The 13,521-nt window shown below is 38.3% G+C and overlaps 2 protein-coding genes across 3 annotated transcripts; one reads left to right on the top strand and one right to left on the bottom strand.

The window, feature by feature from the left end:
• Positions 1 to 4,341: 4,341 nt before the first annotated feature.
• LOC124051936 (GTPase IMAP family member 7-like) lies at positions 4,342 to 5,955 on the bottom strand. The gene is made up of 2 exons (XM_046375739.1): positions 5,923 to 5,955; positions 4,342 to 5,798 (listed from the first exon to the last, which is right to left on the bottom strand). The coding sequence occupies exons 1-2, from the start codon at positions 5,948 to 5,950 to the stop codon at positions 5,008 to 5,010; spliced, it is 819 nt and encodes a 272-aa protein (XP_046231695.1). The 5' UTR covers positions 5,951 to 5,955; the 3' UTR covers positions 4,342 to 5,007.
• A 138-nt stretch (positions 5,956 to 6,093) lies between these two features.
• Positions 6,094 to 13,032, top strand: LOC124051933 (GTPase IMAP family member 8-like). Of its 2 annotated transcripts, XM_046375735.1 has the most exons (6): positions 6,094 to 6,169; positions 7,877 to 8,420; positions 8,837 to 8,875; positions 9,322 to 9,359; positions 9,825 to 9,905; positions 10,130 to 13,032. In XM_046375735.1, exons 1-6 carry the CDS (start codon positions 6,145 to 6,147, stop codon positions 10,768 to 10,770), a joined length of 1,368 nt encoding a protein of 455 aa, XP_046231691.1. In that variant the 5' UTR covers positions 6,094 to 6,144; the 3' UTR covers positions 10,771 to 13,032. The 2 variants fall into 2 exon arrangements, with proteins under 2 accessions (XP_046231691.1, XP_046231692.1); XM_046375736.1 differs by lacking the exon at positions 8,837 to 8,875 and having other exon boundaries at positions 10,130 to 13,031.
• The last annotated feature ends 489 nt before the right edge of the window (positions 13,033 to 13,521 follow it).

The following is a 13,521-nucleotide window of genomic DNA, read 5'->3' as shown; positions in this document are numbered from 1 at the left end:
CTTACTGTAATGTCATGCTGTCATGTTTCCCGCCTTCAGTTTAGTTACTCAGTTCTCATTTTGTTCTTCGCCCATTGCAGTAATGTCTGGAACGTCAATGTGATGCATATTTGCAAAATATTTTTCTGTTCTAGCAGTGATAAAAACTCGAATCTATGACTAAAAGTATATAAATATGGGAATGCTCATTAAGAAGAAGAAATCTAAAGGCAAGTTGCCTTTATACTTTGTCATTCACTTCTCTGTTAATTTTTTTTTTTTTTTAATTCTTTCTTTTTCTGTATTTCCTTTACAATTTTAGGGCCCATACCAGATATCATTTTTTAAATACTCGAAACATCCTAATTTCAATAAAGCTTCTTTTTTTTTCTTTAAATATGCATTGTGTTTTTTCAGCAATCTGTTTTCTGGTCTGGCTTTAAAATCCTACCTAGCAGCATTTTCAGCTGTACACGAAGCAGGTCGTTCACTGTTTAACCCGAAACCTGGCAGCTCTCAGCCTTCACAAGTGCATGTTTCATTTAAATGCTTGTGTGTGAGTCTTGAACACAGTTTTAGTTTTCTGACACTCATTACAGAAAAAATCTGATCACAAAGTAGTTCCAAACATATCCATTTGCAATAAACAAATGTAAATATGACCATCATGAACTCCAGCAAGAGTGAATGCCGCTCATGCACTATTCTATGTCACACAAATTCATAACATTGTATTGTATATGTAATATTTCGTTGTTGGTATTCAAAGCATGAAGCTCAGGTTAAATGCACTTCATTACAGATTCAGTGGTGGACCTTATTGTATAGCCTAGTGAAAAGTCAAAGTCAAAAAGACAGCCCCTGGTTTGTCAACAGACTCACCCCAAGGTATCATGGGATTGTCAGTGGACATTAATGATCATGCTAACAACAACAACGACTGTTGTCAACATGGATGTTCAGTAAAACATTGCAATAGGAAAAAAAAAATATTCTGATTGGTATAAACGAGGAGCAGACCTGATGCAGGTTTAACTCTTGTGCACCACAGAATTTGCGGTTTACAGTCTGTGACAGTAAATTCCTGTATTTGTATGTTTCTCTCAAACAGAGGTAACATTGCGTCTTGGCCCTTAAGCAGAGATGCAGTGTTACACACCTTACCTGCTATTGATAGCTATTTCCAGTGTCACTTGTGCTGCATTCATGTTTCCTAATTTTTACAGATAAATGTTTCAAACACATTTCTGTTCACAATTCTGTCATTGGTCAACACAATCAACATGATTCTGCTGCTGCTTTACGTTCCACTAAAATTTCAAATAATCTGTTCTAAGGAATTTTTTAAACAATAATTCTCTTATAGTTTTTCTAAAATGTATGAAGGGTTTAACCCCTTTAGCCCATTTGTACCAGCTTTCCCATGTCTTCAGTGATAGGCCATGAGTGATGTCTTTGTCAGTAAGAACACTGTGAAACTGATAATGATTCAGACCTCTGGCTTGGATGAAATTAACTATTCTGAGTAGCTCACTACATTCTTAATGGCTTACTATACATTGCTTCCTGGTGCAAAATACAGTGAAATCCAAACATTATGCCCTCCATTTGTACCCGGTACATTATCTCTGAAAAGCCCAGTCCACCTGTCCAGACCTCAAAAGAGAGAGCTCGCTATTTTGATGTACATCATCTGCACCCATTCAACAAAATCCTCAGGTGCATTCAAAGTTACAAATAAATATGGTCTGTTGAGCGACATCTGTAATGTCCTTGCTCTAATCAGTTGCAACCAAAAGTGCAAAGAAATTACACAACTTCAAGCTTAATTTCTTTTCTTGTCAGAATGATGTTGGCTGTTGTTGGGACAGACTATTGCTGCAGCTTTCAGCATATGTGTCTTCACAAACTCATCCTCAGAGTAAGTTTTAATGCTGACACTATTTTGTTAGCAATGAGGCACAGAATCTTTCCTAAAAACTAAACACCGTTGTTTCCAAAAACCCTGCCAATAATTTGTCTGTTTTGTTTCGTTTTGTTTTCAGTTCCTAATTCTTCACAGAGGAAAATGTGTGTACTAATAGAAAAACTTACAAGGACAACTGAAAACAGAAAAGACACTGTGTGAACAGTAACCTGCTGCTGGCAACGTTGTGTCACGTAGCCTTTATGTAAGCATATGGGATCTCAAAAGCATAGTTTTGTGATGGATGCTAGAACATCCGTCTCACTTGCAGTAAGGACCCCGTCTGTCAGGTTCATCAGCCACTTACGATAAATAAACTGTGAAGTCATGCTGTTCCTTTCTTTCCTTTCTTTCCTTGCTCTGGGTGTGTTCATGACTGTAATGAGGAGAGGTGATGCACATTGGTGGAGTATAATGCTCCCATTGGCATTATTCCCTTAAAATTGTAGGTGTGAGAAAAAAGCAGCCCTTTGATCTAAAATGAAATTAATATGGGAACACTAACTGAAAAGAGGAAACGCTGCTATAATGCTGTTACACTTTGTATTTCATTTTCTCTGATTCTCGATGTTTTCTTTTTCATATTTCAATTCTGAATTCAGTCAGTCCCATTTAAGCTTTTAATGAAAGATTTTCAATGGTAACCACATCCCCAAATTCTCAGTGTAGTGTGATACAGATTATTGGTTATGTTTTTCCCCCTCTCCCTAATGTAAACAACCATAATCTGATTTTGGGAGGTGATTTCATTGTTATTCTGTTCTTATCAGACCTTCATCTATCGAAACATCTATCGAAACATCCATCAACCAGCCTTGAAATCTTTGAAGAGCTATGATATGAGATATGCAAAGCCCCAAAGGTGGGAAAGGCCTTGGGGGAAGAAGGAAGAGTGTCCAGAGTGTACCATTTCTTTCTTTTGATCATGAATCAGACAAACCTGATGAAAAACCTGATGAAACTCTTGGACTCTTTACAGTGGTACATCAGCACAGACTCCCCACCAGAACTCTGTGCTTGTATGATGCAGTAGTGGCCCTTCCAATGTGGCACCAACTTTATGCAGCTCTCTTTGGGGTTGCTCAGTCACAATGTGCTCAACCAAACCCTGGCAGACTGCAAAGACAGTTCCCTGCCTCAGACAACACATACCTCTGGGTAAAAGGGGGTAACTGTGTGCTGGTATGTCTAGATGTGTTAAAAGCAGTTTGATTCACATAACTGTCCTATCCAAAGCAGCATCTTCAAAAAGATAGTGAGCTAATGTGTGAGCTGCATGGTTTGGCAGGGCATACAGGTTAACAAACTTAGTGAAGTAGACCTCCATCAAACTGCACCTTTCCCACGTGATGTCACAGGCAGCTCCACGTAACCCAAGCAGACTCACCCAGCCACCAGTCACCTGACTTTCACCATCTTCATTTCTCATGTTTCTCAAGCAAGAAAGGCTGAAAATACTGCCAAATCTCTGCCACGGTCCAGACTTATTCTTTCTCTGCACGTGTTAGCAGGACTCCTCTAACACTCCTGCCACACAATAAACACAGGATGGTCTGTTACACAAGTATGTGCCAGAGCATAGTGATCTCAGATCATGCCCCCATGTCAGATGACAAACATTTTCTTAATCACAACTCTTCAGTGGAGACTTTCCTCTTTGATATTGGAAGATTTTCACATTAAATCTCTATTCTTTTCAAAGTGAATGATACTCCTGACATTGCAAGAGGCACCCTGTGGGACGTAAGGGAAGTCTACTTGTGGACACAGTCTCTTCCTATATCTATTCATTTGAAAAGAGCAGAACTGGCCAGGCTGGTCGGGGTCTCAGATCAGCTCCAAAAGATTGACACATAATATATTACTACCCCGACCCCTACACTTTACAATCAATGCCTTAAGCTTCACACTGAGTTTGATCTCTTGTCAATATCTAACACTGAAAGGCAGTGTTACTTTGGGAGAAAGAGCAGGTAAACCTCTCACTCACTGGGCCATGACTGGAGTCTGCAATCCTTGAGGCGCACTGAGGAGTGGAGTGGTCACAGTCGTCTGGAGATGATCAAATATTTTCCCAATTGGTCCCCAAAGGTTTGGGCCGTATTTTAACTTGTGTGAAGTGTTCCTCACATCTGTAAATGAATATCGCGTGTTGTTTCCTGAAATCTCTTCCTCAGATGATGAATTGAATTATGATGAATGAATTAATTGGGATTAATTAAACTTGTCATGCGACATGACATACAAATGTTGCACTTTTTAAATAAATCTACAACCTACTAAATCTAACTGAATCTATAAATAGGATTATGAAGTGTTGATAATGATTCCAGTTATGCACTCATGAACACTTTACACATTTTAATAATTTTATTTATTAATTTACTTAATTTATTTAAGACAGAGTTTACAGGTCAAAGATAAATGTCCATTTGATGCACCATGTAGCTTCAAGATATTTCACATCTGCAGTCTCATCTTTGTCATGGACATAATCAACTGCTGGACAATGGACAATCAAAAAAAGGTGCAAATATTCCAGAACAGGAAGAGCACCAGTGACCCTATTTCAAACATACAAACAGAGATTTTATGTATAATATGTTCAAGCAACACCTAATAACAAACACTGTATGTGGTCAAATATTTGGCTACTTGCATATAGTATATCCCTTTATTGTTAAATTACATGAAAAAGATTTAGAAAAAAAAATAATGAGAGAGGATCATCATCCAAGAAAAAACAACAAGCAAATTCACACACTGACAAACCTGATACCTTTTGGTGATTTTACTGGACAAAGAAATAACTGACAAGTAAAATGTCACTGATCAGTCATTTATTCAGGACTAATCAATGACCACAAATGACCAATTAGGTTACTGTTTAATCACAAATACAATCACAGTATCTATAGTTTATTTGCATTAAACGTGTCTGATGAAAACCGGCCTGTTTTTCTAGGCACTTTGGCGACAAAAACATAACAAAAGAACTAACCCGTAACTTTCCATCTGGACTGTAAAATACTTGAGGTGATGGAAGTGATGGCTATTTTTCATCAATCAACAGGACTCACATTGGAGTAGGATGTGGCGACGGAGTGGTCCAGGTCGTTGATGTTGTCCTGTGCGGTAGCAGCTAGTATGGCCTGAAACAGAAGGACCCTCCGCAGCAGCTCAGACATGAAGGAGAAGTCATAAACCCCCTCCTCTGCTTTGTCTCTTTCCTTTGTCTGCTGCTGCAGAGTCTGTTCTGCCTCTTCATACATTTCTTCACTGAAGTGCTTCCCTCCATTTGCTGCCACCATCTCATCTATCCTCTTAATCAGCTTAACCACTTGCCTTCTGTCCCTCCTTTTCTTGTTGTTGAAGACATGGTAGCGGTTACCACACCTGTTAATTACTTCTTGAAGTTTTGGGTGGCCTGTTTGCACATAGTCCTGAATGCTTCTGCCCTGCAGCTCATCCCCACGCGTGAATAGAACAATCATGTATTTTGATGCTTCGGGTCCAAAGATTTTCTCCAGGGCTTGGACGCAGTTCTCTTCTTCTTTGGTGAATCTGCCAATCTGGATGACTAGCAGGAAGGCATGAGGGCCAGGAGAGGACACCTGGATGCATTTTGCAATCTCCTTCTTTATGCTTTCTGCACTTTTAGATGTATCCAGAATCCCTGGTGTGTCAATCACATGGATCTTTCTGTGACTTTTGACCCGTTCTTTCTCACAGCTCTCTGTCACAGACTGTGCACTCGCTGAAGAGTGGAAAGCATTTCTACCAACAATGGTGTTACCAACAGCACTCTTCCCAACTCCAGTTTTTCCAATCATCACAATCCTCAGCGGGGGACCTGCAAACACAAATATATTGTGAAATACAAAAGTATTTTAACAGGTGAAAAAAAACAGCACAGAATTAAGATAAACATTATCTGCATTGAAAGGAGTTGAAAACGACTCAAAAACCTATTTCACCTTCAGGGATTGATGAGCGGTTACCCATCGCTCTCTGTCTTTGATTTTTTTGGAGAGTGATCAAAACAGAGCTCACAACTGTTTTTGTGTGCAGCAGTTTTCAGCACTCCTCCCACAGGGCGGATCAGCCTATATCAATGGGACACAGTCTGACAGATTCCAAACTGATCCAGAGAGTCCAGTGAAACCTGCCTGCTGTCTGTGCTCCACTAAGAAACTAAAATGCATTCCATCAGACCTCCACCACGTAAGTGATACTTATTTCTTTTTGTTTTTGATAAACAGTCTTGGGCATTTTGTTTTGCAGTTGCATGCAATTATAAGATTGTTCATTGATAGTGGTTACGACATACTGAAAAAAATCTCAGCACAAACCTAAGTAGAGCTGTGCATCTGGAATGGCTGATGTGTATTGAAAGTCATGTTCACACAGCACAGTATCACAGCATTTTGTGAAATAGAAACTTTAATCTATAGGATTCACGTACACGGGCACACGCTGTCCTCTTTTCATGATAGCTGGCAGTTAAAAATAGAGAAATCATGTGCATGTTCACAAATCCGACAGATTAAATGATGTTAACTGATTCTGGTGTGGCAGTCCTAGATATTGTGTGACCATTTTCTCGAGTCAAAGGGAGATCTCATCTGACATTTTGTTCATTTTTAAATTACTTTGGCAAATTAAAAGCCAATGAGCAAACTCATATATTTTTATCATTAAATATTATTATTACTATTATTAATATCACTTATATATCACTAATAGATAGATTTAAATCACTGTACTATAGCATAATGCTGAAATATACTTTGGATCATGGTGCTAACTTTCATTTGACTAGGCAGCCACTGTAACAAAACAATAGTGCATTAGCTTAACCAATTATAAAATCTTATTTGGTATTTCTTTACAAGTGGATGGAAATGCACTTAATGTCCTCTTTTCTACAAACATGAACATGTCGTACACACCATACATTATACACACTATATACACTCTCTTTATTTATTTGTTTTGTTTTTTTGCCTTTACTTAATAGGACTGACAAGCACAGTCAGGAAAGGGGGAGAGAGCATGAGTGGGGAGGATATGCACAACACGACCATGGGTTGGAATCGAACCCTGGTCAAGGTGGAGGACGGGGGGGGGGGGGATACTCGACCATATGAGCTATCAGTGCTCCAATTGAAACCCTCTCAGTCATACACACTCTGTTTATATTGAGTGTTGCTCAACTAATTAAAGTGGGTCTCATTCAAGAAACACTTATATGCACAGATTTGGCCTTAATTTGTGTATATGATCAAATTAAGTCAAGTTCATTCTAAAATCACAAAACTGCATCAAAGAGTTTTGCAATCTGCACAACAAACAATACCTTCTTTCCTTAGAGACTTAATTCAGATGAGAAAAACGTTTGCAAAGCTGGTCTTATTTTTAGATTTTTTGAAACCTCTATCATTTACATCCATATTTACATCAGCTAGGAGTCCTCCTCATCAAGACATTTACTCTATGGCTCCACAAGAGAACAAAAGCTTAACAACATTGTCATATTTAAAACTCAAGAAAAATTGTAAAATATCAACTCAAGCACTGCCATATGATCTTATAGTTTAAAAATATTTGTCATGTTTTGGTCTCCTGTTTAAGTGTCATACACAAAGTCATACACAATCAAAAGGTATTTTGAGTATCAAGTAATTTTTGCAAAAGTTTCTAAAGTATGAAGTTTGAAGTTTGAAGGATTATTAGCTGCAAGCTTAAATTAGGCATGAACAAGCTTGACACCGGTAGAGCAGGGCTTCCAGCATTTCAGTGGCATGTAAACTAGCCCTTAGATTTTGTACCACAGCTATGCAAATGCCTCAAAATTAAAATTGTGCATTAAAAGATATCACTGTTTTTTCTGTTTGTTTTTTGTTTTTTTCTCTCCCTCTTTCTCTACAGCATATCCTGATCAGTTAACTGTTGCTCTTTTTGGAAAGAGAGTTTTGTTAAAGAACATCATTGGAAATATGATCCTCTGTGATGGAAACTATTTTGTCAAAGAGTCAAACAGCTTTGTCGTGGAAAAGAACAACTCATTCAAAATCATCAATACTCCTAATTTCTTTGATGAAGAATGTCTGCATCCAGACCAGCAGATTATTGACTTCATGGCATTATCTTACCCTGGACCTGATCTGTTCATACTGGCAATAGATTCAGACAACACCCAAGAAGAAACAGTGGTGGCTCAAATCAGTAAACTTCAGCATATCTTTGGAGAAAACATCACAGCACATTTGGTTGTCACGTTACCAAACATTGAAAGCTTTCATTCACTTGGTCATCTGAAAGACCAGTTCAAGACCCGGTTGGCAACCGCCAATGAAAATCTGTCCAGTGATTGTAAGAAGTGGTGTTTGGGTCATCGTTCATTCCTGTATGACTACAAAAACTACAGTAAAGATGTTGTGATAAGAAGAAGGACAGTCTTGGAGAAGAGAAGGTAAAAAATTCATTTCATTACTGTTTCTCACCACATTTTCTCATAAAGGGTGTCTTTCATCAGAATTTGTGAAAAACTGAAATGTTCCTATGGTTTTATAATTAGTATTGTAAGATAAATGAGTATATACATCATACATCGTATGCAGACTTTTTTGTCTTGAAGAGAAATATGCTTCACAGTATGTCTAGCAGAGTTTGAAGGTTTACGTACCCCTTAATCAATAATCTATTTGTAAGTTCATTTGTTAAAATCAATCAACAAATTACGATAAATACCCAATCAGTGTTATGTTTTTGTTAAGATGAAGAGTTGCTTGTTATTTATTGTTCACTCATTTATTGCTCAAATTAATTTAGTTTAAAATAAAGCATTATCTATCCATCCATCCATTTTCTATACCGCTTATCCATCAGGGTCACGGGGGGGGTGAAGCCTATCCCAACTGACTACGGGTGAGAGGCGAGGTACACCCTGGACTGGTCATCAGTCAATCACAGGGCTGAAACACACAGACAAACAACCACACACTCATACAGTCACACCTAGGGGCAATGTGGAGTAGCCAGCTAACCTAATGTGCATGTTTTTGGGATTGTGTCAGAGTACCCGGAGAAAAGCCACCCAAACCAACGCAGGTACAGGGAGAACATGCAAACTCCACATAGAAGGACCCAGACCCGGATTCGAACCTCGAACCCTCTTGCTATGAGGCGACAGTGCTAACCACTGCACCACTGTGCTGCCCTACAGCATTATTGTGCTCAAGATTTCCAAAAAGTCCAATTTCGGAAATCCACTCTTAGAAATACAGATGAGCATAAACTAACCCAAAGTAGAATGGGCTGTAGCTATCATCTCTACAGCTATCAGCTTATAATGATTACAATAACTTTTTCAGGTCCATTGACTATCCTCTGTATCACCATGGGGGATCAGGTAAGTCTCTGGTTTAATGTCTTGTTGTCGGTTGTAAAATTTTGCCGTGGTGAAGCAGCGAATCATTAGAAAATACTAGCCTGATTCAAAACATGGGCAGAGGTTAATACCATGCTATGTGTAATCTTTTAAATTAGGTCAATCAGTTCACAGCAGTTACAGGGCTCTGCTTTGGCTGTGGCCTGCCATTGATTCTTTTAATGGACAAAAATTACAGACTTTAGTGACTATGATTTCAACTCTGAGAGATGAAATGCACTGGGCAAGGGAACTGGCCCCTTTGGAATAAAAGTGCTGGTTCTAAGAGATCCTGTAGGTTACCTTTTGTATCCATAGTTCTAAATCTGATGCTATCCAGATAAATCACACATTTAACCAATAAATTCCTTTCTGTGAAAAAAGTGTAAGGTGCTATGGAATTTTGTTTTAAATGGGATCAAGGAATTTACATTTACATTTTTATAGATGCTGACACCACAAGTCCACTACATACCTTTTCTGCACCTGCTGGAGCTGGACTTCAGCAAGACGCAAGACATCACATTGGTATGCTTTGGGAGATAGAGCACATATATAAGAGCGTAATATGACAAATTAATATTTCAGATCTCTCTGTGACCGTGTCCCTTTGTTAATAAAACATCGAGAGACAAAACTGCTGAGATAAAGTGCATAAGGTTATCGGCATTCCCATTTTTAGTCTGGAATCATTTGATTAAAATTTTCTTTACCAAAAACATTGATAAATTAGCTGTAACCTTATTCTCCAGGTAGCAGTGCCAATGGAGTGCCAGAAAACACATTTAACATTGTTCTGCTGGGACTAACAGGGACCGGAAAGAGTGCATCTGCAAACACCATTCTGATTGCTGGGAACCCTGAGCTGGATCCCAGGCAGCTTTTTAAATCTCAGCCAAGCTCCTTGCCGATCACCACTCAGTGTGAGGTCAAAATGACGGAGAAACCTTTCGGGGTGCCAGTAAGAGTGGTCGACACTCCAGATTTCTTTCATGATGAACTCAATAACTCAGAGCAACAGATAAATGAGTGCAAGAAGTACCTTCAGCAAGGTCAGTGTGTGGTGTTGCTCGTGTTACAGTTGGGCAGGTTCACGGATTATGAGCAAGGAATATTAGAAAGGCTGGAGGACAAGTTTGGCTGGACGATCAGAGACAGCACAATCGTTCTGCTGACACATGGAGAGGACCTGAAAGGAGACCTGGATCAGTTTATTAAAGCATCTGCTCCCCTCAAGAACCTTGTTGAACTGTGTCACCATCGTCATCATCTATTTAACAACTCCTCCAGGGACTCTAAGCAAGTCATAAATCTCATCAAGAAAATTCCAGATTGTAAAAATATTTTCCCAAAGTTTATGAAAAGAAGTGGCACACAGTGCTGTGTGTGTTAGCTCTGTTACAGCTGATTGGCGGATTTAAGTATTCCACAAATACAGCATTGCACTCCTGTAACGTTATCATTCTGACAATTCATAGTTTAGAAAAAAAACTTAAATTAATGCAGCGGAACAGTAAATATTGCCTTTTTAGTTTGACACATTTGTCTTCTTTGTCAAAACCTGGTGTCCACTCTCATCCCAGTCTTTCTAAACTCCACCTGCCATCAACCTACTGTCGAAATATTTTTACAGAGCGCTCATGGAGCTAAAGATTTATCAGGCAGCCTACTCCAAACAATTTCACTGTATGAACCAAGGCTATGCATGTCATTTTTGAATGTGTAACCGTACACACAAAAATAACTAACCTTAGATCCTGACTGACCTTGTCAGCATGTCAGGAGATTTTAACAAATCAAAAAGGTTAAGATGGCGTGCCTTGTGCATAAATGCGCACAGCATCTCCCCTCAATGAGGAGACAAATCCTGAAGTTTCACCTAGCTGCAACTCATTCACAATTAATTGATGGATTGACCACACTGCTTGTTCTTATAACTGTGATCTGCATATTGCTGGTGTTCACATTACCCCAGTTCTGTCTCAGATGCATTATGTTACTAGCGCTTAATAAAACCTGCAGTAGATATATGGAATGGGACAGAGAGGTAAACTTCTTTCTGACTCCACACCCTCGAAATCTTTTTTACTTCAGCCCCAACTGAAAAATTATTAGTCTTCACACTGTTTCCTCTACAGCCACAAAAGACATTGTACAACATTTTCACATATGCTGCATTAGCCAAGACCTGTCATAATATGATGTGTAAAATTGGATGTAAAATTATTTTGTGGCAAGTTCACGTAATCCTCTAATTTCTTTAACTTCTGTTTTACTGTATCATTGTGCTAATCTTTTATTGTTTTTCTTCATGAAAATGTCACTTTCATCCCTATGTACGCTACAGAGACAGGCCTAGAATATTTATATTTCTACACCTGTCAGTTAACAAGAAACTGTATGTAAATCAGCCAGCTTTGAAAATGTTGGAATGTGTTAAGAGCTGAGGTTTTTTTTGTTGTTGTTTGGTAAACACCTTTTCGATTCTTATCACATAACCTGTGTTTTACCAGCAGACGACTGTATATATATATATTTTTTTTTATTATTATTATTATTATTTTTTCTCTCAAGGATTTCTGTTTTTTCAGTGCATTTATTTCTCTTATGATGCTCCAAGGCTACCAGTTCACCCTGCTTCCTCTCTCTTTGTGATAAGGTAAGCTAAACATGTCTCGAACCCACTGATATCCATCTTCTCATCTTACTCTGGAGAAAACACAACTTCCCAAATGTTAGACTGTTTCAGCTGATGACTGTATTAAAAGGACTCATCATTTGTTAAATATTTAATTTGTTAATAATTTTTGTTTACAATAACGTGTTTTGCTTTACCATAACCACTAACTGGATGTGCTGATGATTACTGGGCACTGCTAATGCTTTAACAATTATATCTGTGTTTCTGATGTTTTGGATTAATTTTACTGCTGCAGATTTTTCAGGATGAACTCATTCAATTTACAACAACGCATCATATTTTCATATATTTGTAGTGCAGCTATCCTATCAGAACCATGTATCCCTAAAAAAGTTGCTTGAGCTCAGTAAAGCAGACCTGTTTTCAGCTCAGCGATGATGCATTTTCCAGCTAATCCAAGAAGATTTTTAAAGAGTTTATTCGGCTTCAGAAGGAGAAGAATTTTTTCAGCACATCAAGAGACACTGCATTCTTCTGTTTATCAGAAAAATCCAAATTCAAAATCAATACATTTGGCAATACATGGTTTTCACTGAAAACAAAAAGTAATCTGGAAAGTAACTAAAGCTGTCAAACAAATGTAGTGTGTAAAAAGTAAAAGAGTAAAAAGAATGATATCTGCCTCTGGGATTTAGTAAGAACAGAAATTCTCAAGTAAAGTAGAAGTATCTCATATTTGTACTGAAGCACAGCACTTGAGGAAATAAAAAACAGAAAAACAAATTTTCCTCTATTTTCTTTTTCTTTTCTTTTTCCATTACAATATCATGTTTTGTCATTTTTGCCTGATTTGTTTTATAGTGTCACACACATTTCAGAAAGGCATTGTGTCTCACATTATCAAACAACTACCCTCATCCAGCAGAAATACAGTGCATCCAGAAAGTGTTCACATTCCACATTTTGTTTTGTTGCAGTCTCATTCAAAAATGGATTAAACTAAATTTCTCCCTCAAAATTCTACACAAAATACCTCATAATGACAAAGTTAAACAAGATTGCTTGATTTTTTTTTTTTTTTTTTTTTTGCAAATTTGTTAAAAATGCAAAACAAAAAATGTAGCATGTACATAAGTATTCACACCCACACATTCACACCATGACACTCAGAATTGAGCTCAGGTGCCTCCTGTTTCCATTGATCATCCTTCAGAGGTTTCTACAGCTTGAGTTGAGTCCACCTGTGGTAGATTCAGTTGATTGGGCATGATTTGGAAAGGCACACACCAGTCTATATAAGCCCTCACAGTGCGTGTCAGCCTTCAAGAAGGACGATCATCTCTGCAGCACTCTGCTAATCAGGCCTGTATGGTAGAGTGGCCAGAGGGAAGCCACTCCTAAAATGCATATGATGGACCTCAGACTGGGGTGAAGGTTTATCTTCCAATGGGATAGTGACCCTAAGCATACAGCCAACATCACAAAGGAGTGGCTTCAGGACAA

This window comes from Scatophagus argus, chromosome 20, assembly GCF_020382885.2.
Source record: "Scatophagus argus isolate fScaArg1 chromosome 20, fScaArg1.pri, whole genome shotgun sequence".
NCBI lineage: Eukaryota > Metazoa > Chordata > Actinopteri > Scatophagidae > Scatophagus > Scatophagus argus.
Note: the sequence above shows the minus strand (reverse complement) of the source record. Positions and strands in the feature narration are given on the sequence as shown.

Excerpts from the sequence above, each read along its gene's own strand:
- LOC124051933 (XM_046375735.1), top strand. The coding sequence starts at position 6,145 with ATGCATTCCATCAGACCTCCACCAC. Across the intron at positions 6,170-7,876 it reads TTCCATCAGACCTCCACCAC|CATATCCTGATCAGTTAACT; the intron begins GTAAGTGATACT and ends CTTTCTCTACAG. Across the intron at positions 8,876-9,321 it reads CCTATCCCAACTGACTACGG|GTCCATTGACTATCCTCTGT; the intron begins GTGAGAGGCGAG and ends TAACTTTTTCAG.
- LOC124051936 (XM_046375739.1), bottom strand. The coding sequence starts at position 5,950 with ATGGGTAACCGCTCATCAATCCCTGAAG. Across the intron at positions 5,799-5,922 it reads CCGCTCATCAATCCCTGAAG|GTCCCCCGCTGAGGATTGTG; the intron begins GTGAAATAGGTT and ends TTGTGTTTGCAG.